The sequence below is a fragment of the Sceloporus occidentalis genome, unplaced genomic scaffold, assembly GCF_023333645.1.
Source record: "Sceloporus occidentalis isolate IW3139 unplaced genomic scaffold, rSceOcc1.0.p SCAF_26, whole genome shotgun sequence".
NCBI lineage: Eukaryota > Metazoa > Chordata > Lepidosauria > Squamata > Phrynosomatidae > Sceloporus > Sceloporus occidentalis.
This window is the reverse complement of record NW_028317006.1, coordinates 6,390,862-6,415,774: the sequence shown is the minus strand read 5'-3', so window position 1 is coordinate 6,415,774 and position 24,913 is coordinate 6,390,862. Positions and strand designations below refer to the sequence as shown.

Here is a 24,913-nt window from a genome sequence, read left to right as displayed (position 1 = left end):
ACACCGCCTGTTCTAACATTTAAAGACACTGAAAACCTGAAAGGACTTGATTCCGAAATCAAAGTTCATAAACAGAAGAGATGGCTCATAGAAACACAATGGAGGTTCCTTGTCCAACCTTAGCTTTACATTTTCAAGTGTTTGCTGCTCATTAAATCTATACTTTAGTTTTCCTATATTTATGCCATTGTTGATGACTTGATGATCTGTTCCATTCAGGCAGGTACAATCTTATGTTAGAGAGTCATAGTAACAGCATTCAGCTAGTGACATGTGAGCTCACATGAGTTTACATGAGCTCACTTACCATGTTTAGGCCAATTACACATGGATTGTGAGTGAGACACAATATAAAACTGGGTAACATTTCACAAACACATTTGTTATATTAAGCACATACAGTTCATAACATACACAAAATGTACATGTTACACAAAACATATTATATCTTGACCGGAGAGCCCTAACTATTTTTTTATTTTATTTCTGGAGACAAATTGTTTTCGTTGATCTACACTGGTTTTGGAGTGTTTGCCTGGGAGCAAACACACTGAGATTTGATGGAAGCTGAACCACACACAGCTGCTGGAAGCTTAGGGAGGGAGGAGGGTGACAAAGAGTCTACAAGGGGAGGAAATAAACAACAATGTATCTCGGGAAACTGGGAAAATTTTCTGGAAATAGGCCTAATATACAGTCTGGCGTTTTAACCCCTTCTTTATTACAGAGGAGCCAACCAACATTTTTGCAATCGAGAACCTTTACTGAATACAGTGGTTTCTGGAATGACACTATGTGTATATAGCATTGCAATTAATTTATAATTCTGTCTGTTTAATAGAGGATGGAAGGTTGTTAAGTTGACAAACCTTGCACTGAAGATTTAACTGTAAGTAAGCTGCCTTTCTAATTAAAAACCCTTGCAAGTGTGGCCTCCAAAAGTAATAGATAAAAATCCAGAACAGTTTGAGAAGAAGGGTGTCCCCAACCCTTTGAGATGAACAATTAGCAAGGGTATTAAGGGACACTCCTCCTGTAAAGAGTCAGTAGTTCCTTTGTCTTCTCTTTCTGATTGTCAGTCACTGCCTCAGGAATATCTGATGCATTACTAGATTCTTTTATCTCTTGCAGCACCATGGATGCTTCTCTGAGTTGTTTCACTGCTTCATGCAGAAGAGTCTCTGCATTAATGTCTGGCCCATTGGCTTCAGGGCTCTTTACCAGTTGCCCTTGCAATACTTGGTTTAAAAGGCTCTCAGTATTCTTCCTTCCACGAGACAGCTTCATCTCTACTTCATGGAAATGGTCCTTAGTGACATGTAATAAGTAGCTCTTTTGCATAGTCTTACTTTTACTATCCATGCTGAATTCACACAGTAGGTTGCCCATGGAAGATGACCTTGGTTTTGTGTCGGGAAACCTGGATCCTTCTACTTTTGGGGAATGTGTATCCTCATCTGAACCTTCATTTGGTAAAGATTCTACCTTCTCATCTGTTTCTGTGGCTTGGACATCACTTACTTCAAGCTGGTCTTTTGTTTCTGACTTTGTATTTGTTTCTTCTTCTTTATCTTCTCTGGAGGGTTCATTAAGACTATCTCCATCAGTTAAGTCCTTATTAACCACATCGTTAGGGACTTCCAGGCTCTCACCTTCCACATTGCTCACACTATGTTCAATCACTGGAGCTTCCGCTTCCTCAAACGCTTGTAGAACAGGACTATGTGATGTTTCAGGTTCATCAGACTCAAATTCTACCAAGTTTTCTTTGCTACCGTTATCATGTGATTTCATACTTTCTGTTTCCAACATGTCTGAAGAGGATCCCATCCATTTAATCTTCATTCTGTCAGATAAAATCTTCGGTGGAGGTTTGGGAGGGGTATATATTGCTTCTACTAAATTTTCTCGGCTGCCACTATTCGGTGTCTTGATCTCATGTTTTCTTTCCTCAGCCTCTGACAAAAACTTTTCTCTGGCATAAATACTTTCCTTGGCAGTTTTTGGAGGTGGAGATGGCGGATGAGGTATTTCAGAAACACCCTCTGAGTTATCTTGTTGATGCATTTCAGTGGAAATAGAGGAAGATGGTTTTGAAGGGGGCATAGGTATCTTTACTGGTTCTTTCTGTGGTTGAAGTACCCTTTCCTCAGGTCCACGTGGTATTACTGTTAAAACTTCAGTCTTCAGAGTATCCAGACCTAGCCTTAAAGAATCATCTTCAGCAGCTTCAGCAACCTGCAGAAGAAACCGATATTACTGATGGACATTTTTAATGCTACTGTTGCTTAATATTTACTAAAGATCAGGGGTGTACCTAGAGTATTTGGCACCCACCCCATCGGCCCCTTGTCCAACCCCTTCCCTCGGTAACTCACATACACACTAAATTTACACACGCTCGCACATTTGCACAGACTTACAGACTCATGCCAACAAACATGCACAAGCATATACTCACTAACACACACTTACACCCTCCACCCTTATGTTAACACATATTCCCTCTCACACACTTACACATCAACCCACATACACATCTATGCTCACACATACACATTCATGCTGATACACACTTATACATCCATGCCCACACACATTCATGCCCACATCCACATACAAATCCATGCTCACACACAAACACTTACACATACATGCTCATACACAGCTTGTATTATATAAACAGTTATGCTATATGTTTTCAAATGTTTCCCTTTATAACACTCTGCCCATAAGCCCCACTTTTTTCATTGATATGATAAATTACTCTGCCCAGCAGGCTAGCATGTTAGTGGCATGGGCAAGACACACCTTGATTCCATCCTAAACTAGGATAATATGTTGTAATGGTGTTCAAAATGCCTGTGCACAGAGGAATGTTACTGTCACATGAAGGATGTCAGCTAGAATACAATGAATAAGAGAACAATGGAATTTCACTCAAACAACTATCAGTGAAGTTTCTCTATTTGCTTGAAAATGGGTATGCTGCCCCTTCCATGGAATCAGGTGTGTTAACTCTTTAACTGTATGTAAAAATATACCGTTACTTGCAGGGCAGTTTTACAACTTACTTCTTTAAGGTGGATTCTGGTGGGAGGTCTTCTCTTTGCTGCTCCCATTCTTGCTCTGTCCCTGGTCACATGTTCTAATGAGATGGTGGTGTCCACTTTCACCTGCAAGAAGACAGCCTTACATATCAGAGCAATTGTAATAGTTTATGTTACAGAATTGCATTATATAACTAATATACATACAGAGGCAGAATGTCAAAAGGTAATTATTATGCTTGAAGCATAAACATAAATACAAATCCCAAAAGTACAAGGGGTTAAAAAACCATCAAAATATACACTGTATCAACAAATATAAATCCTGGAAGAATCCCAACCTTTATCTGTCCTTAAAATGTAATTATTTGTACAATACATGCTCTGATATATAAAACAGTTGTTTAGCTATCTCTAAAGTATAACTTGTTGTTACTGTAAGTCAAATTGTTATGTTACATACTACTTGTTATGTCCTGTTCACCCATTGTACAGTGCTACGGAATTTAATGGCGCTATATAAAACAATAAATAATAATAATAATAATAATAATAATAATAAGCTATTGATGGCATAGCTTATAGGAATCTGAAGCTCATATTTGTCCATGGTGACCAATGGTAAAACTTTAACCAACCAAAGCTTAATATTGCTTTTGCTTCTCTTATAATGTTGTATATACAATACCATAAATAGAAGCAAACAATATTTTCCACTTCAAATATTGTATTTGTGATTTAATTATCCAGTACCTCATCAAGAATTGTGTTTTTGCCTCGGTTTATTCCATCATTTAGTGCCTGGATCCACGTGTCCCTCTCTTCTGCATTCCTTGCCAGAAATTTCACATCTTGCACCTAAAAACAAAAATCATCAATGCTGCTCTTCCTCACTAGTTGCTCATCCCTCCATTTGAATCTTTTTGTCACTTTTTGTCTTTTGAGTCCCACTGGCTGTGCATGATTAAATAGTCAAATTAACCTAAAACACAAACATGGGAAGGATTCACTTATCCAGCAAAAGCTCAATTTTGGTGCATTTTGTTTGTCCTCTTGTCCAATATCAGTGCTTGACCTTACAAGTGCTCTACTGGATGAAAGGACATAAATTGCCACAGACACACTCCAAAATCTTGTGGAAAACCTTCCCAGAATAGTGGAAGCTATTCATATCAATGTCTATGTATTTAGAATGTAATGTCCTAAAAGTCCCTATTGGTGTAATGGTCAGGTGTCCAATTACTTTTGTCCATATAGTGTATAATACCCTTGACCACTCCCCTCCTACTACCCATCTACTAAATTCCATGTCCGCTAGAAGAGTGTCTCTACCCTGGGAAGTCCCTGTTTTGTATAAAAAGCCATTATTGTGCAGAAACTTATATGTAACGCAGTGAAGTTTTACTTGACATTACCAACATGTTATTAATGACTGCCCCACCATTACCACTTGCAATTGCATAAAAGATCTTATTACATAATTCTCAGCTGTTGCCTGGGTCAGACCTCCTTGGGTCAAAATTATCACTTAGATGGACAAAACATTGTTCATATGTGGCACACTCCCGGCAACACACTGCTCATAAAAGGCAATGTTTATGCCCAGTCCAAATGAGTGTTTCATTCTCCGTTGTGTTTGTTAACCGAAGTTCCTTTCCCAAACACTGATGTTGCAAATCAGTCATACTTCCAGTCTTAAGTAACCATTTTATCTTTGGTTGAGCAATGTAAGGAGAAAAACACTATAAGGCACCAGACACGGTTGATCATGAGGGACAAAACCCTGCTAGATATATAACAGACACATCTGTAAGGAGCCTGCAGAATTTGGCTCTGTAATTCAGTACAGAAACACCAAACTGCAAACAGAGCTATAACGAGTTCTAATTGGGATTAAGAAAGAAAAAAACCTTTAAAGCCCCTTGAAAATGCTGTCAATTAATGTATGTGATTGTGTCTATGGCCACATCTAATGGTACTAGGTGCACAGCCAGAGCAGGCCCTCATCGTCATTAACATGCTTATCATTATCTTTGCGATACCTCCAAAATACCTTGGGCTTAAACATTATTTACAATAACTAAACCAACTATATCAGTGTCACATTGCCTCCACTGTGGGTTTACAATGCATGTAACAATAAAAAAACAGAGAAGACCGTGTAGTCAATACTAGTGAGCATGGGCTTCTGCTTAGCTTAACAGTTACAGTTTTATTCATTTAATAGGACATGCCCAAGGCCCATCTGACAGATCCCCGTGTGATCCATACATTTTAGAAATGTTGGACAGTGAACACATTCGAATATTATTATTCCCCTAAGAGACTGCTCTGGTTTTGATGTTGTGTGCAGAGAGTGGGTAGATCTTGTGCTCATGGCTTCCTGAAGCGCTGCCTGTTCTGGGAAGTCGCTTCTTCACTATGAGTCAGAATTTGCAGAAGGACCTATGGGACTGTGTAGAGTTAACCCTTTCTATTATGTGGTATCGTGATCTCTGTATGAGGGGGAGGGCACAGACAAAAAAGCCAACACCATATCTGCACTTTGTGTGTCAGACATTCATGCTTACAAATGATTGATTGACAAGCATAGGCCACCCATGACGTTTCGCAATATACACCATAGTGAAGGAGTACACCTTTCTCTTCTAGTAAAGTAATACATGTATATTAGACTGCAATGTGATTGTTCTACCTTGGTGCCTGGTGATGGGATTAGGGTGAAATGCCTTTTGCGCTTGAGGAAAGCTCTCTGATCCTGGCACCGTTCATAGCTGCTGAGCTCCAGGGTCTCCAAGCATTTCTGTTCATCCTAAATGTGTAAAGTTCATGGGAAAACATGTCAGCAAGTTCTGGGAGCTGTGTCTGTGTACTATGTATTATTCAATAAATCCCAGTATATGTTACAATGATACCTATGATTGAAGAACTCCAGGTACAAATCCATATCCATTGCTCAGCAATGGAGCCAGTTAAGATAACTTTTTTTACAGGCTGAATAGGTGGGCTTTACAATAATCGGTGGGCTCCATATCTCCCCAAAGGGTTGATTTTTACCACCCTGTCTCCTGCACAATGGGGAAACTCATAGGTGGGTCCCATGCCCCCTAAGAGTGTTCATTGGATTTTAAGACTCTATCCCTTGTTTAAGGCTCAGTGCCTCTCGTAGGGTCATCATGATTTTTTGACCCCCATTCCACTGAGCAGGAGGTGTAGGTGTGCTCTATATCCCTCAAAAGAATAATGATTTAATTAATAAATACCCCCTACTCTACCACACAAGAGTAGGGAAAAGGGTTGTGATCACACATAGGCCCCATGTTTTAGCCTTTTCTCCTTTTATTTTATCAGTGCTTGGAGTAAACCTTTGCAACTTGTAAAGCAAAGTATGGGTTAATTAAACTGTAACATGATTAATTTTGTCAACTTACATGTTCAGGGAGTAGAACTTATTATTGTTGTTATTTTTTTTTCAATTTTAGCCATTTTTGACACCTTCCTACATTTTCCTGTGTATTTTTCCATGCATCAGGAGCTCAGTTTTCTGTGAATAAAACATTTCCAAATCCTGTATGCAGATACACATGTGCCCCAGTACAATAGTTGAGTGGAGCAATTACTGAAAACAGCTGGCACATTACCCAGAACTGACAGGTGTCAGCATAGCTTATCTCACATACCCAAGCTTTGCTAAAGAAGATATTTTTCCACACTATTCTTGCCAAGTTTCTTCTTAGAAAAAATATGTTTCTTGGCAGAAGTCGCAGGTGCCTGAGATTCCTGGCAGGCGGAAGACCCATGGTGACAGCACAGGAAACTCACACCCGCTTCATGGGAGCCTTACAACTTTCGTTCTTAAAATGTATCCCTAGGAAGGTGCATACCTAGAGCATTTGGCACCTGGAGAGGATCAAATATTTGACAACCCTGTCCCCCCCCACACACCCACAATCTCACAAAGTCTTACTCACTCTCTCACACACTCACTCTCACTAAAAGTCTCACCCACTTTCTCATGGCTTCTCTCTCAGTGTGTCCCTACTTTCTCCACTGACTGCTTCCATGTCCCTGTTTCCTTTACCGCAGCTTATATTTCATGGTCCACTTCTCCCTGTGCCTTCTTTCTTCGTCTGCTTCTTTGTGAACCAAGCCTCCCGAAGTACCCTCTGGCTCCGCCCTTTTGTACTCAGAGAGGCCATGAATCTGTCTGTGTTATTCTGGCCTTTCGGAAAACTTCTGCAAAAAGGTCGGAGCCACGGGGACAGTCTCTCTAGCATTTCTCCAACTGGGGAGAGGGTGTGCCCTTTTGTGGAATTACTCCAGGAGGCGTGGTTCATAGAGAAGAGGACGAAGAAAGAAGACATTGGGGAGAAGTGGAAGAAGGCAGAAGAAAACAGAACAAGACGAGACAAGAGAAGAAGCGGAGCTGTGGAAAAGGAGACAGGAACACAGAAGCAGTAAGCAGAGATGGTAGGGAGACATTTAGAGAGACAGAATTTCCGGGAGACTTAGGACCTTAGTGTGCCACCTCCCTGATGATTGGCACCATCGGAGGACTGCCCCCCTAAGTACCCCACTGTCCATCTGCACCAGAACATAACATTTATTCATGGTAAAGCATATTTTTACAGATTATATAAGGATTATAATGGCTTAAGTTATAACATTGCCACAAAAGGTAAATATGGCATCTGCAGTCACTGGGTATGAGATGTCACTCGCTGTCCTAGAATTTTGCTCCCACCAGTTCAGTAACACCTTCTACTCCATTCTGTTTCTACCCCCGATAACATGGTGGCCAAAGCTAGGTAGCTACAAAATACAATGTTGGGCACAGATATATAGTGTGCCACTAAAGAGATTTTTTTACATTATTCCAATAAACTCGGTTTGTCTGAAGCTTGCCATTGTAGCAGTCATGTGATATTCTGGCTTTTATGGCAATGCTGATAAAGTCCACTTCCCACTATGGTTGGATTTATCTGAAAAGAATATTTCTGGAAATGGCCCTGCCTTGACCTTGCAATATCAAAGTGACTCTTATCAACCTATTTTCCAAAATACAAGAGCAGTGAACTGAAAACTAATAAAAGTACTTATCAGAAGGGTCCTAGTCATGATGCTCATAAACATTTCATTTAAGAGCTAAAAGTGTTTTTGTTTGCATAAACGTTAAAGTTTATGCCATGTACATGTCCCTGCATCTAAACTCTATTGGCTGTACACAGAATAGGTGTAGGGTTAAACCTGTTTGTGGTGGGTACTGGATGTGCAAGCCTCACCATGCTCAATTCTCGTATGGATTCATCTCCCAAACGTTAGACCAGACAAGATCATATCGACTAATGCAAACCCTTCTCTGTTCTGGAATAATGTACCAGTGTGATCTGCATTTATATTGACAACTATACTTGTACTGCAGTCGGCAGAACAAGGAGTCGTATGCAAAAGGCTGCTGCTTACCTCACTTTCGCACACCAGCAGCTTGGTCTTCAGTAGTAGAATATAGCGATCTTTCCACAAACCTAGGAGGCCACTGCTTTTCTTTAACCAGCCGGCTTTGAAAGTAAGCCGAGATGCTGTTGAGGTATTGCTATTCCCTTTTACACCCTGTTGACAAATAGAAGAAAGAGACACGAGCATTAATATCTAGCTTGGTAGGACTAAATCCTCAAAGCCTCATAGAAACTTTGGCCCATCTAGTCTGCCCATTTTTCCCTGATGTAAAAACTCAGACTCCAATCAGTCCTTGGTCTTGTCTTAGATTCAGGATAGCTTTATGTCTATCCCATGCATGTTTAAATTCCCTCAATGCATTAACCTCTACCATTTCTTATGGGAGGCTGTTCCAAGTATATGGTCTTAGAGTAGGTGTGTGTAAATAGGTATGTGAAACAGTATGTTGTTAGAGTGTGTTTGTGTTACTGTATGGAGGTAGCGTGTGTTTGTTTTAGTGTATGGATTTTGCATTTTGAATGTGTGAGTATATGCTGTTGTGTTACATGTGGTATTAGAGAGTGTGTATAAGCGTATGGTGTTAGAATTTGTGTATGGGTGTTATATGGTGTTAGCATGAGTGTAATATGGTGTAAGTGTTTGTGCGCATGTTATTTATGGGTAGAAATGTTTTTACTCTAAACTCACTAAACTGTTAATGTGAAAATGACTGTTGAAGCCACTGCATCATTTTAAAATAACTGTCCTGTTATTCAAATATCAGTTGCGAATAAACATAGTATATAAACAATAAGAATAATGCACAGCACATTTGTTGCTCAACACAATCAACGAAACGTCACACATATGGCTAGAATGAGCTTTAACCAATGAATGTATACCCTTGACGAAGGCTTAATCCAGCCAAAACATTATTAGTCTATAATTGGTAGCATTATTGCAGTTATTCTGTGGAATATCTTTTGTGGTTACGGCTGTAAAAAGGAACTTGTTTTTGTTTTACTTGAAAGGTTTATTCAATAATAATAAAACATACTATGCATTGGAATAATACTCCACGCTACCAATGTGCTCTGGATTTTAGTTACACAAATGCTATTTTTGCTAGGGGCCGATTGGATTGGCCAGTAAATAGAATAAATGCTGTCTATACAAGTGTACAAATTATTATCACGTCAGATGAGAACCGGGATAGTAATATCCCCCCCCATTTCAAAAAGCCAAACAGAGATGCTTTAAAGAAAGTGGGTGCTTTAAAGAGACTTTAGTTGACTTCAAGATCTGTTCACTATGATTTAATGAAATGAATAAGTCATATTCTAGAACAGACACTATCCTGCTGTCTCATGTAGCTGCCGCACAGCGTAGTAAGATGTGCATTGTATTATCTTTGTAAATACAATGTGTAACGACAACTGATTCTGTACAAGAGTGAAAGGGAAATGAGCAGGTAACAGGAACCACATGAATTTACACAGAGGAAGTTAAGACACAATGTGATATCACTGAAATAGAAACAGGGAGCAGCTCTATAGACAGGCAAAAACCAATTCTGTTTTCTTCTGTCATTTACTCAGAAGTGAAATTCTAAACTTCCCAGTCAACATGGAATTTTTAGCCAAAGTGTAAGACATGTTACATTTCTTTATTCACTAAAAACGTAAATATCAGTTGAGTTAAGTGTAACATCTACTGACGCTTTCTATGGCTATCCCATATTAATGAATATATGAGTTGGTTGTGAGTTAATGCGAATACCTGTGACTTCATACTTACATGCCCTTGACTACGACTGGCAAAATCCACCCACAGAGACATAAATACATTTAAAAATAAAAGACACTTATGATGAAAAGGCAGGCATAGAAACATGTTGCCCTAGAAACTATGAAAACTTCTTAAACATTTCTGTGTTGCTTCTGTGATTAAACCTTCAGACCAGGAAATAAAATGATGGATCTGCTAAGGTTTATTTGCTTAATATACTATAGAGTGTACTTAATGTTTTGTCCAAGTGGAACAGCATCTTTAAAATGTTGAATTCACAAAGATCCATATGTATTATGATGGGCCAAGCTTGATGAGTATCTTCTGCAAAATAATCTCAACTAACCCCATGATAACTAATCATGATTTTAAATGTCCCTGCTTAAGCAAATACACCCCAGAGGAAAAAAAAATAACAAAGCTAATCACAGCAGATCAAGTAATTAATTTGAAAATGTATACTTCAGGTTTAGCCTTCACCAAGCCCAATTCAAGGACAGGCTACAATAAGGGTTAATGGTTCTCTGCGCCTCATATTAAAAATTAGAAGATGTTTCCAAAAGGATAGAGGTGGTGAGAGAGGTCCCTAAGAGCACATGTTTAATTTTATATTTATTTGTTACCTGAAGGTTCACAAAATCACCAATCTGGTAGCAACCTGAGGTTTTTGCATTATGGAGCGTCAGGAGCAAGGAGCGAAAAAGTTAAAAGCAGCGATGCAGTGTTGGAAGGACCATATAGAGTAAAACCAAGAGATACAATAAAGGGTTTTAGGATGATGTACAAGACAACACTGGTTTATTCAAGCACTTGCCTACATCGTAGCAGTAACAAAGTATCTGCTGCCATGTTTACAGTTAGACTAGAAATGGGCCATCTGAATCCCTTTGGAGTTCAAAAAGGGACTCAGATGACGCCATGCACACCTGGTATTTGAACATTGTTTCCAAAGTAAGATAAACTCGGCACTTTGCCATAGACTCACTTAACAGAACAGGAAGAAAGATGCCAAGGGATTCTGCTACCTTAATTATAGTCCAAATTTATTTTATGGGACACCAAGGTTGATAACTACATGATCTATTCACTAAACATGAGTTGGAAGGAGAGCTTGCAGGAGAGTTTTGGTTTCAACTGCTTGAATTTACTATTCATTGTTATCAACAAGTCATCTCTAGAAGAGTTATCTCCAAAGAGGGCTGAACTGGCCTTGAATAATTCATAGTTCAATCAATGAGGTGGCTCTCACTGATTGAAATGTGCTTCATACATGGTCATCCAAACTATTCTTGGAACAGATAATCACTGAGGTTGTACCTTCATAATGTAAGGAGAAGTCTGTAAGATGAAGCCACGATTCAAACTTCCTCTTTAGTGAATAAACTCCAAAATTACTCTCTTTGGAGCAATCACCAGACACCTGCGGAATGTTATTTATAAAGCAGCATTTAAGCCAACAGCAGGCAGAAATGCAATATATTAGTACTGAATGCGATGCAACCTTCGGAATATGTTTTAAGATACACTATAACATATTAATACGGCCGGTTCTGCAGAGGACAAACATACCATGAATCTCATTTCATCATAGATGTGTTCTACATCACCAACATTACATAGTGAGGACGCATGGAGATACAGAATTGTTTATTGCCCTTTATTCCCTTACATCCTTGCTGAGTCTTTCTTGTGTCCTCTGTTTCTTACATATTTCTAGTTTATGATGGGGTACCAGTAGAACCCCTAGCTATGTCGCCAACAACTGTATTCATTCACATGTCTTGCATTATGAGATCATAATAAATAATAAATCATATTTATGTTTTATTAAAAAAGAAAGGAAAACGGATGTTGCAGGGCCACCATTTCTTGGACTTTTTAAAGCAAATGTGGTGCAGATGGTAACCATGGAGGACTGTAAATATAAATTAGTATAAAATAACTTTTTAAAGGGAGACCTTTTTATATTTATCTTTTTATAAAATTGGTGTAATTATTTTGTTAGAATATCTAAACAATTTCCAGTCCCGAACCAATCAACAACCATATTAACAAAAGGGAAAAAAGATAACTTAATGGGGAGGAATAATCATTCAGATGCTGAGAACATGAAGTTAGGATGGTTCCTGCCAAGCAAAGGTGGGTTTATAATACACATTGGTTATTTTAATAGGGATACACCATTGCATAGCTTTACTTAGTGGACAGAACTAAAATGTCAGAAAAGTGACCTTTAATAAGTTGCTGTGAAGATTCACCAACTGCTCACTCCATGATTATTATCTCTTATTTCTATAGTACAAATATTATCTTTGCTTAGAATATATAGTATCCCTTGGAAAGAAAGAGTTAATTTATAGGTTTTAATAGAATGAATGGGTTAACATGTAAAGTGCTCTTCTACACGAGAGCTGGAAAATTTTAATCAGCTACAAAACATTTGTGATTTCAGAGCGCAGTCCTGGCAATGCAGAGGAAACGACACCAGCTTGACACACAGCTGTTACCGCATTAACCCCCTCAGTGCAGTCAGGAACGTATTCCAGATGAGAGTGGGTGGGAGCAGCGTGTAGCCCACCTTCCCAAGAAACTGTATCGCTAAACACCCATAACCCCTAGCCAGACACTATAATGCCACATCCGCCACTACCTAAAGATTCTAAGACTTTATCTGCTACCTTTACTCAAGTATCTCCCACAGATGGTAGCAGAAATCACTGTATCAAATTATTATATGGGGAAACATAAAAAAAGTACAAGAAATTACATTTTTGTTTTTAAATATTTTCCTGTTCTTTTTAACTGTTTTGTTAAACACGAGGATATGAGGCAAACTAGTTTTACGAGCAACTCGTCATTTTTTGCTAAATCAGGCTCCTTGGGCTAAGTTTCCACAGAGAATCTCTGATCTCAGCATCTTTGGGTCACTGGCAGTAGAAGAGTGCGGTATCCTGGCCTTGCGGTGGAAAAAAAAAAAAACGACACCTATTTAACTGCTTCATCTCTGGTACAACTCAAATGTAAGATGTCATTTCATGTCATCAGTTTTATAGAAAGTCAGCACTAAACAACACGTCCAAATCTAAATCCACCACTAGGTTTGGAATTTCTATACCTATATTTACTATTCAAGATAAAGATTCTAGCTTGAACAATTTTAACATCCAAGTCCAAAATTGGCATTCGGAAAGTAAAAGCACAACATTCGTAGGTTTAGTTTGATCTGCTTTAAGATGAGTGCAGCCGTACGCCAAAAGCTATGTTAGTAGTACCACTAGCTGTCACTATTGTGCTAAACAGGCTTGCCAGCTGTGAAGGGGTTAATACCCCCCACATGCCTACTAGAGTTACTGCACGGACCGTACAACAAAGTGACAAGAGTCTGCAGAGAGGACAAGGAGTAACTTACATCTTCCATGGTCAGCTTGTCCCCTGGATTCGCTTTCCCAGTCCTGAGCCTCTTCTACAGGAAGAGAAGCCAGATGTCGTCCTCCATGCACCCCCTTCCCTGCACACCCCACCCACCCAGGCTGGACCTTGGGCCCTGACAGGCTGAGCAAGAGGAACCTTCCTAGTCTCAACTCTCTGCTCTCCTCCCTCTCTTCTGTTTGATTCCTCTTTCTCGGCTGATCACAAAACTCTGTCGAAAAAAGTTGGGTTTCCGGTGGTTGAGTTGAAATTGAGTCCGTGAACACAGTTTTTATATTTGCTGCAATAGTGTATGCTAACGTACTGACTGCATTGATGCAGAGCATCGGCGTAGGACCATATACTTAACTGCATCAGTGGAGCACCATGCTAGAAGAGCATTTAATGTAGAAGACAGTGAGATAAAAGTACCGAATAAACCGGGATTCTCAAGGTGAATTATCACTTCGACTCCCTGACTTCACTATGCATTACGATTGACCAAACACAGCAGGCTTCCCGTGTAAGAAGAGCTAGGTACTAGGAATGATGTTAGAAGATGTAAGAAGGTAGCTCTTCTTACTCTTCTTCTAGGATTCCTAGTACTGTATTCAACAGTACTAGGAATGCTGTTTCTAATGTTGGATATAGTTATGTTAAATCCAGCAGAGTAGATGGAACAGCACCTTTTATAAGGGTAGAAATATATCTCACAAATGTAACTATGCATTATGCGGGGTCATTGATATGAAAGAGGCGCAATGGTAAACTTACCTGCAAACTCCAGCTTCAGCGAATACACCCCGAAGAAAAATGCAGTTACTACACAGGAACAAAGTTATGTAAAGAAACAATATATGAAAAGAGCACAGGAACAATATATGACACTGCCAAACAATTTACAGCAGCGCTCAAGACTGATATACTTACCGTCCCAGGCAAGAGTATACTGACCCGGCAGCAGACGTACTGAGAAATGTACTTAGTCCAGAAGTATTACTTTACTTGATATACAGCGCTGCAGCATAATGTACTTTCATAGCAATAAAAGTCACTGCGTCAGGGTAGAACTATACACTAAACACAATCAAAATGACTAAGTAGTGAACACAATAGTGCAATATGCATGGTGCAGAGCACCACGCGGAGCAATGAATGTGCTGCACGGTGCTGGAAGAGGACATTATCATAATTAGACCAGTACTTCTCCTGCAAAATGTGAGCACTTTTACCATGCAGGAAAAATAAATACAATTCATACAACTGTTTTAATTTTAAATATAAGATCACATCTTTACAATATTATAATAGACGGGGATGGTTTGTCTTTGGCTAAAAGCTTATCTGGGTAGCTCAGACATGGCATCGGATGGTCCGGACAACACAGGGCCTGGTTTGGACAATACAGGGCCTGGGGGGAACAATGTAGGAGCTGCACGCTTAAATATAGCTGACTGCGTGTTGGAGACCACATGTAGCTCAGCCATTGGTTACATTAAGTATTGCCCGAACCTAAACATTGAGAAGCCTCATCATCAAGCTTTGCAGTTGTATGTAAGGTGATGAGGTTGACCTTTTTGTACCTCATGTAAGGGCAGCAGTACGTCAGTGACATCTGCGAGCCTTCTGCGCATGTGTAGTACATTGCGTGAGATTTCCCACTATCCTTTCCCTATTATCGATGGTATACATACTGAGTTTCTGTTGCAGTGTGTTACGTTCCACTCGTTGCGGTCTTGTCAAAGTGCCATCATTTCTGGCTCAAAAGTTTAGGTTATATAAAATGCTTAAAAGTATGTTTATTAATAAAAAAAAAATAATTATAAAAATGTATATTTTTCTTTCATTATTGCTTGTATTATATGAGCCACAACATCTGCCTGTTTCTTAGTCTGCCTACGACAAGCAATTAATCTTATTGTAGGACCATGAGGAGTCAGAAAATGTAATTAAAAAGTGTAAAAAAATGTCCCAACATCTTGTATACTTTAGAAGAAATCATAAGCAAATTTGCATTAAATGTGTTATTTTCTTATATATATATATATAGATATATACACACACATAAATATATAGGATTTGTTGTCTTCCTCTATCAACAGCAAGGATGTACATGATGGATTTGTTACTATGTTTAGGGTCCAATGAGCACATTCCATTGGTTACTATGGTGACTAGACACCAATGTGTCAGATACGAAGTCCTTTTTACAACATTTTAAGCTGAATACAACCCATGCGGGATATGTACATTACTATGTACAGGATGTCCTATCGGTACTCAGTAATACAGCCTTGGGCACCTAAGAGCTAGATGGAGCTAGAGTATTCCTTTACAAATATACAAAATGGGGTAGATAACATAAAATTGGAATAAAAGCAATCATAAAGCTTTCTTCAGATGGGTTTGTCCCTGTTCCATTAGCAGTATCTATTGAATTGTTTTTTATGAGCCTAACAATACTAAGCCATACCTTTCCACATTTAAATAAGATACCAGTAGCTGCATTATTTATACAGATTCCGATTTTGGTGTTATCCTTACATAATGTTTATTACATGCATGGCCACATCACCTATAGCTCAGTGCTGCACCCTTGTGGCATGCAGAAGAGTTGCACAGTTGGCTAGACTGAGTAACAGAGTGGATTAGGATTTACAAATGTGGCAATTTTCCTGCTAAAAACTTTTTTCTGATCACATTTTAGATACATTTCCTATTCCTCTGCTCTTTAATTGCCACGCTGTCCCAGGCGCTCGGCTGACTTCCCATACCTTCCATAATTGAATTAATACTTTTGACGCTTACCTCCAGAGTCCTAATAGTGCTACACCCCCTATATCTTTGCTCTCATCGTTAAATACATCTTTAACCACCCTCTTCATTCTTCCTATGACTTGCATCTCTTTTTTACCATTATTACTTTTTTCCACTCATATCACATTAATTGAAGTAGAAGTAGAAGGGTAGATCGGGGTGTTGTAGAGGATGTAATCTACTTGGATTTGACACGGTTCCACACAAAAAGGTTAGTATTCAAACTGAAAGAATTGGTCTAGATGCAAATTCTTGTTCTTGGGTTTAACATTGGCTAGAGTACAGAGACTTGTCATAAATGGTACATTTTCAAGCTGGACAGAAGTGGTAAGTGGTGTCCCTCAGGGTTCTGTTCTGGGACCAATTTTATTCAACAGATTTATAAATGACCTTGCAATAGGCGTTGAAAGTCATGTTTCCGTGTTTGCAGATGACACTAAACTCTGTAAAGTAATACAGTGCGAGCAGGATATTACTTTGCTGCAGTTGGATTTAGATAGACTGGGGGACTGGGCACACAAATGGCAGATTAAATTTAATGTAGATAAATGCAAAGTTATGCACTTTGTGGTAAGGAATGCACAAGCAATTTACACCCTAAATGATTGTGAACAACAAATGAAAATGATTTGGGAATTGTTATAGACAACAAACTAGGAAACAATGTGCAATTTCAGTCAGCAGTTGCTAAGGCCATGAAGGTATTGTCATGTATAAAAAGGGGCATCCATTCACAGGGTAAAAATATAAATGTTTTTACCATTTGAGTGCTGAGCCTCTGCTTCTTTATTTTGGCTGTTCATTTGGACTTGGGCAGCATAATAAGATGAAAGAAAACAATGTCACAATCAAAGGGACCGTAATGCTCCTTTTGTTCTTCACCTTAAACAGTGCTTCATTGATGATCCTCTTTGAGTGAAATGAGTGATGTTTTATTCAACAATAATGATATAGCTGACTATACTGATTACGTATAGTTTTACTTGTTCTGCTAAATTTCATATAGCATTAGAAACATCATTCATAATACTGCTGAATGTCCAGACCCTTCTTAGAAATAATTCTTTGTTGTTGCCCCATTCTAAAAGGGCCACTTCAGCCATCATATGCAATTCATATAAAAGCTGCATGGTCCCTTTAACTTTTCATGGTGCTCCCTCTTGCAAATGCCCCCCCCAGATCTTTTCTAAGCAGAAACACATCAACCTGCACATGATTTACTTACCTCCAATGGATCGTGGAATGCTACAGTTGGCGATCTGTTCTGACCCCTGTGACATGGGCGTCTGGGGGGGACAGCATTTTCCCCCATCAGATCCCCACTTTATCCCCATCTCTCACACTAGGAGTCACACTCCTATCATACCCAGGCAGCCAGTACATGCTGGTACAGGGTGGCTGTAAGTGATGTGCAGACCCCATATTGCTGGCAGCATCAATACACAAGGGGGCAGCTAGCTAGGTTTCAGCATGTACTGGCTGACTTGGCATGATAGGAGTGTGATTGCTAACAGCAATCACAGTCCCATCATGCCTAGGTTCCAGCACTTACACATCCAACCAGTAAATGCTGGAACCTAGGCATGATGGGTTAGAAAGGCATTGCTGTTAGAAATCACACTCCTATCATGCCAAGTCAGCCAGTACATGCTGGTACAGTGTGGCTGTAAGTGATGTGCAGACCCCATACTGCTGGCAGCATCAATACACAAGGGGGGTAGCTAGCAAGGTTTCAGGATGTACTGGCTGACTTGGCATGATAGGAGTGTGATTGCTAACAGCAATCATAGTCCCATCATGCCTAGGTTCCAGTACTTACACACAGGGCCGGCCCTATAATGGGGCAGACTGGGGCAATTGCCCCAGGCGGCACTTTAGAAGGGGCGGCACTTTGCCGCCCCAAGCGCTTTTTTTTTTATTTATTTTTTTTGAAGCGGAGGAGAGAGAGAGGGGCACCGAGTGGTTTTCGCTTACCCGCTCGGCGCCCCTCTCTCTCTCTCCTCTGCGGCGAGTCTCCCTGTTCGGTCCCGGTGCCGGCTTGTAATGCAGAGCGCCGGAAGTGACGTCAATTTCCGGCGCTCAGCATTACAAGCCGGCACCGTGGCAGCGCAGGGAGACTCGCCGCAGGACTGTTTAAAGGTAAGCACCGGGGGGGGGGAACCGTAGATTATGGCGTCGGCGAAGTTTAAAATGCCGCCCCCCCCCGGCGTCGGCGGGGGGGGGCGGCGTTTTAAACTTCGCCCCAGGCGGCGTTAAGTCTTCGGCCGGCCCTGCTTACACATCCATGCTATCACACACACACTCATTCATTCATATACTCATTCATTCACAGATTAATTCCCTCAATCACACATACTCATTCAAACACCCTCCCCACCCCCTTACCTGCACTGCAGCTCCTCGATGCCGCTCACAGACTTCAGCAGGGGGCGCGGTCTCCCTCTGCGTTCTCTGGTACTGTACAGAGGAAGCAGGATGTGATGGGATGTCACGTGAACTCTGCTGGGTTCCGCTTCCTCTGTGCAGTACAGAAGACCCTCCCACAGGTAAGTAGCGGCGCTCGAGGTGCGGACCGTGTAAGATCTGTTGTCCTGGCTGCCGATCTTACGCGGGCCGCGTCTTGAGGTCTCGCGGGCCGCATTTGCGGCGTTTCTATTGGGGGGTTCCTACTGCCCTGGAGGGGATTTCTTCATTATCGGTCCCCCCCGCATGAGTTACTGGGGGGGATCTGTCCCCCCCGTCCCCCCCGGTTCCTACGCCCATGCCCTGTGAGCATGCATAGCAAGCGTCCCCAATGATTTCAATAGCTGTGCTTTCCTATCCCTGATTGGCTGTTTGAAGCAGCTAATCAGTGTCAAGAAATGTCATACCATGGTGGCAAGAAATGTCATACCATCTAGGTCAGGTAAGTCTTTTATTTTGTTTTTACATTAATAAGTGCTAACAGAGTTATTTAATATATACCAGTATTATTCTTTAATGGGGGTGTTAAACTGTCCCTTTTATGTTATTTTTCCCATTTACTGCAGTTTTTTTCCAGTGTATTAGGCATTGCAGTTAACATGTGAACATGGTGTACGTGCTATACTTCTGGGTGTGAATGTTGGTCATATTTATTTTTTATAAAACATTCCATGCTGCATTTTTGGTACTTTTCCAGGTTTTTTTAATAATTTGAAGGCTTGAAGCTACATTATTACTCATTGTTGTTTGGGTTGGGATTGAGCAATCCAGGGAGTTACTTTCTCACATGACATTGTGTTTTTTTGTGTTCGGTATTTTCTCACATTGAGCTACAAGCATCTACTTTGGTTGTTTTCTCCCCCAACAACATTGGGAGGTAAAGAAAATGTTTCCTAATATTATATTGTTACATAAGCAAATGCAATGAAGTTTAGTTTTTAAACACCTAGACTTCTGATATATTTTTCTACTAACCACATAAATGATAATATATCCCACTGCATTAAATTTGGAACCGCTTGTAAAGTAAACCTGAAGCTTATATTCAGGCAATTACGATATATCTGTCTTTGTTTATAATAATGTTAGTTAATTTTTTTATATATTTGAATGTGGCTAAAAGAATTCTGATTATGTAGTTAAGATACATTTTTCTTTGAAAATATATATTTTTTAATTCAAAATATTTATTATTATTATTATTGGGATCAAGATCTTATTAAGAAAACAGTTAACCTTTTTATAACTAATAGCCAAGTCAAGTACCAGAAAATAGAAATATTAAAAATAGAAATTTGACGGCAGATAATAACAATTCAGCCCATCTAATATGCCCATTTTTCCGGATTTAAAGATTCAGACCTTGATTAGTCTTTGGTCTTCTCTTAGATTCGGGATAGCTTAATTTACATCCCATGTATTTTTTAAATCTCCTCACTGTATCAGTCTCTGCCACTTCTGCTGAGAGCAGAGGCGTACCTAGAGTATTTGGCACCCCGGGGCACATCCTGTCTGTGTCACCCCCCCACCAAAAAAATTAATGTTGGTAAGAATATTTATTTCACACATTTTTAACCATGTCATCTGACAAAATTAATTATTAATTTATAAATAAATTAAATAAGTTTAAACAACATTTACTGAACAGATATAGTAGAGCATAACTCCTATCACTATATACTGAGTCAGACATTGACGGTAGTGCAGCATAACCCCTATTACTATACACTAAGGCAGACATTGACGTGGTAGACCTCTGCCCCTAAAGCAGCCTGCCTGTACCACCGCTGCCCCTTTAGGACTAGAGCAGGGGAAGCAGGAACCTGGGCGGAAAAGGGTTTTCTCCACAGTGGGCAAACTCCACAGTGGTAAGCTCTGGGCCCATGTTAGGCGGCCGTTGGGGCACCAGGCACCCCCCTAATCAGTGGCATCCAGGGTGCACCTCAAACCCTCACCCCACTTTAGGTGCACTACTGGCTGAGAGTCTGTTCCATTTATCTGCCACCCTCTACAAATACCTTCAGAAAATGTGTATATATATATATATAGGTCTGGTTTGAGTTGAGCATTTTGGTTTTTTAGACTACCTGTGTCTGTGCAAATTTCACAAAAGATGTGGGGTTTGAGAATAGTGAACTCATAACCTATTGTAATATAAGATATACATCGTAAGGCATGCTTAACTGTTCACGCCATATTCATAAGACGTATGTCTTATACTTGTTTCCAAAATATTAATTTACTTTGTAGAATTACTTTTGCATTCTCTGAATAATTTTACTTACAATTTCTTCACGGTACAGATACCTTTTGTTTTACATCCGTTTCATTTATATTCTTTTTTGTGAAATTGTTAATGAGATCCTTGAAAGTATGTATTTTTATTTCATGCGGAATTGTTAAGAAATGTCGGCTTTTCTCTGGCACTTTTTGAAGTATCATTCCAATTAATTTTTTCCCAGCCACAAAAAAAATAAACCAGCTGGTAATGTGATATCTTTTCTGCTGGGTAGAGCACATTTCTAAAGCTTCATGTCCGTGTTATTTTGAAATAGTTTATGCAGAGAATTCTACATATATATATTCATTGTTAGCTGGAAGCTAAACTTCATTTTAAATTCCCTGGAAATGCAATGAATAGAATGCATAATGTAAATAAATTCATATATGTTTCACCTTGCTTGAAATAGGTATGAAAGGGGTTTTCTTGATAACCCAGGAGTTTCAGGAGAATTAGATGTTACAAGTTGCCAGCATCACCGTGTATTATTAAGGGCCGATCATAGCCCTGCACAAAAGGGCTGAGTTAGTTCTGCAAAATGGTCAGATAAATAGGTGAGATTACTTTTTAAGAAATATTTTCATATAAAATAACGTTTTGGAGGGTATGCTATGCAATTATGTACTTGGTAAGCCTTAAAAATACATTCCAACCTGCAAAACAATGTAGTTTATACTCTGCCTTCGGCAGCCTATTTACAATTGTCTCCCATCGGGTATGGATTGGTTTACTTTTTTCCTGTCTGTTCTTTTGTTTGCAGCTGGCTTCTTTTAAATTCTGTTTTATTTTTTGGATGGCCCCTATTCCTGAGCTGAAGACAGGGAATCAGGGCCATTGTTTGACAATGATGGATGGGCCTTTAAAAAGTAAGTGTAATATATGGATTGAACAGGTAGTATCATTTGAGTACCAAAAAGGGGTGTACAGTTATAGACTTATGGGCCCTTTAACCCCCGACTCTAATGAGCATACGAAGGCCAAATGTTTTTTATTTTATTTTTCACTGGATGAGGTCTTTGAAGTATTAGAAGCCTGTGTTGCGTCGCCATTGAGTTGATTGGGCTCCTTCAGGTCTATGGAGCCCATTCAAGTCAATGGAGACACTGTATATACTTCTAACACCGATAGCTCTGCTGGTTCAAAGTTTATAAAATACTACATAGCAGCCAGTAGCCACTTTTTTTAGCTTTAGATATATATATATTTTAAATCCCTCCATTCCCATTAGCAGTAGATGGGAGAAGAGGGAGGGTATGTAAGGTCATATATAACCCAAGACTTATTTGTGCACAGGGTGGGGGAAGGTGGGAATCATTGATTTTTCAGTGAACTCAATGGCACCCCTTCTGAACCCTCAGAGGTTATGTGGACCGTTATTTTCATATGCCACCAAATATTAGTATTTAAAGGCAAATGTTTTATACCGTTTTTTTATTATAATGCTTGAATTTGAATGTTACCAAGAAAGGGAAAAGCAGTAGCGTACCTAGCGGGGGGCGGCAGTCTGCACCGGGTGCCGCTCATCAGGGGGGTGCCAACTTGCCGGCACCCCTCCAGAGACGGACAGTAATGTCCGCGGCTGGAGGAGAAGGCTCGCAAGGGAGCGGTATAGGAGGTCTTTAACAGACCTCCGGCTCATGGGCGTAGGAACCGGGGGGGACAGATCCCCCCCAGTAACTCATGCGGGGGGGACCGATAATTAAGAAATCCCCCCCAGGGCCGTAGGAATCCCCCCCCCTGGTACTTACCTCTGGGAGGGTCTTCTGTACTGCACAGAGGAAGCGGAACCCAGCAGAGTTCACGTGACATCACATCCTGCTTCCTCTGTGCAGTACCAGAGAACGCAGAGAGAGGCCGCGCCCCCTGCTAAAGTCTGTGAGCGGCATCGAGGAGCTGCAGTGCAGGTAAGGGGGTGGGGAGGGTGTTTGAATGAGTATGTGTGATTGAGGGAATGAATCTGTGAATGAATGAGTATATGAATTAATGAGTGTGTGTGTGTGATAGCATGGATGTGTAAGTGCTGAAACCTAGGCATGATGGGACTGTGATTGCTGTTAGCAATCACACTCCTATCATGCCAAGTCAGCCAGTACATGCTGAAACCTAGTTAGCTGCCCCCCCTTGTGTATTGATGCTGCCAGCAGTTTGGGGTCTGCACATCACCTACAGCCACCCTGTACCAGCATGTACTGGCTGACTTGGCATGATAGGAGTGTGATTGCTAACAGCAATCACAGTCCCATCATGCCTAGGTTCCAGCATTTACTGGTTGGATGTGTAAGTGCTGGAACCTAGGCATGATGGGACTGTGATTGCTGTTAGCAATCAGACTCCTATCATGCCAAGTCAGCCAGTACATGCTGAAACCTAGCTAGCTGCCCCCTTGTGTATTGATGCTGCCAGCAATATGGGGTCTGCACATAACTTACAGCCACCCTATACCAGCATGTACTGGCTGCCTGGGTATGATAGGAGTGTGATTGCTGTTAGCAATCACACTCCTATCATGCCAAGTCATATTGCTAATTCTTTTGTCCAATTGTGGTGTGTTACCTACTTTTATTAAAAATTAGAGTTTTTATTATTATTTTTAAAGGTGGGGGGTCATTTTCTGTTTTGGTCCAGAATTTTCATTTTGGTGCATCCCTAGAATAAATAGAACTATTTCATTTTTAATTATCCTGAGTCCTGAATTTGTAGTCACAAAACTTTCTAGGCCCAGAAATCAGTGAGAGGAAAAGTAAAGGTTTTGTGTCATTTACTTTATTTTAATCTGCATATTTTATTAAAGGCCATATTTTCTCACAGCGAAAAATGAGTGCTATGGGGAGAGGGTAGCTAGTGAGAAGGGAGGGTAGGGAGAGGGTAGATAGTGTGAGAAGGGAGGGTAGGGAGGGGATAGATAGTGTGAGAAGGGGGTAGGGAGAGGGTAGATAGTGTGAGAAGGGAGGGTAGGGAGGGGGTAGATAGTGTGAGAAGGGAGGGTAGGGAGGGGGTAGATAGTATGAGAAGGGAGGGTAGGGAGGGGGTAGATAGTAAAAAAGGGGGAGAGGGGGTAGATAGTGGGAGAGGGGATAGGTAGTGGGAGAGATGGGGAGAAAGTGGGGATCTGATGGGGGGGAAATGCTGTCCCCCCAGATTTTTAGGGGTTCCTACGCCCATGCTCCGGCTCCCTTGAGTGATTTTAAGCCGGTTCAAGGGAACCGGCTTAAAATCACTCAAGGGAGCCTGAATATAAGACGACCCTATAGGAAAAAAAGTTTTACCAGTAAATGTTAATTCATTTAAACAATTTTTATTAATAAAAGCTATGATTGAGAAAAATATTTTGGTTTTATTTGCTTCTATTTTCCAACCTGCCCCCCAGTTATGCACATCTGCCCCATGATATGCCTTTTAACCCTCTAAATGCCACTGTGCCCCATGATATGCCTTTTAACCCTACATGCCACTGTGCCCCATGATATGCCTTTTAACCCTATATGCCACTCTGGCACTTAGAGGGTTAAAAGGCATATTATTTAATATAAGTTTAATACACTTAGATCCGAACTATCACAGTGACACAATGCCGGACTATGCTCCTCCGATTAGGAACCCCCATCAGCAACAAGATCTGCTGCTAATGGCTCCTGTACTCATTTATTAAGTGGTATGCACATGATATAAT

The 24,913-nt window shown here is 40.3% G+C and overlaps 1 protein-coding gene across 1 annotated transcript; it reads right to left on the bottom strand.

Moving 5' to 3' along the window:
• Nucleotides 1–1,017: 1,017 nt before the first annotated feature.
• On the bottom strand, nt 1,018–17,779 carry LOC149300050 (pleckstrin homology domain-containing family O member 2-like). The gene is made up of 8 exons (XM_089485522.1): nt 17,725–17,779; nt 14,457–14,504; nt 10,898–10,932; nt 8,514–8,660; nt 5,746–5,862; nt 3,804–3,908; nt 3,075–3,176; nt 1,018–2,238 (listed from the first exon to the last, which is right to left on the bottom strand). The coding sequence occupies exons 1-8, from the start codon at nt 17,777–17,779 to the stop codon at nt 1,018–1,020; spliced, it is 1,830 nt and encodes a 609-aa protein (XP_089341648.1).
• Between the last annotated feature and the right edge of the window lie 7,134 nt (nt 17,780–24,913).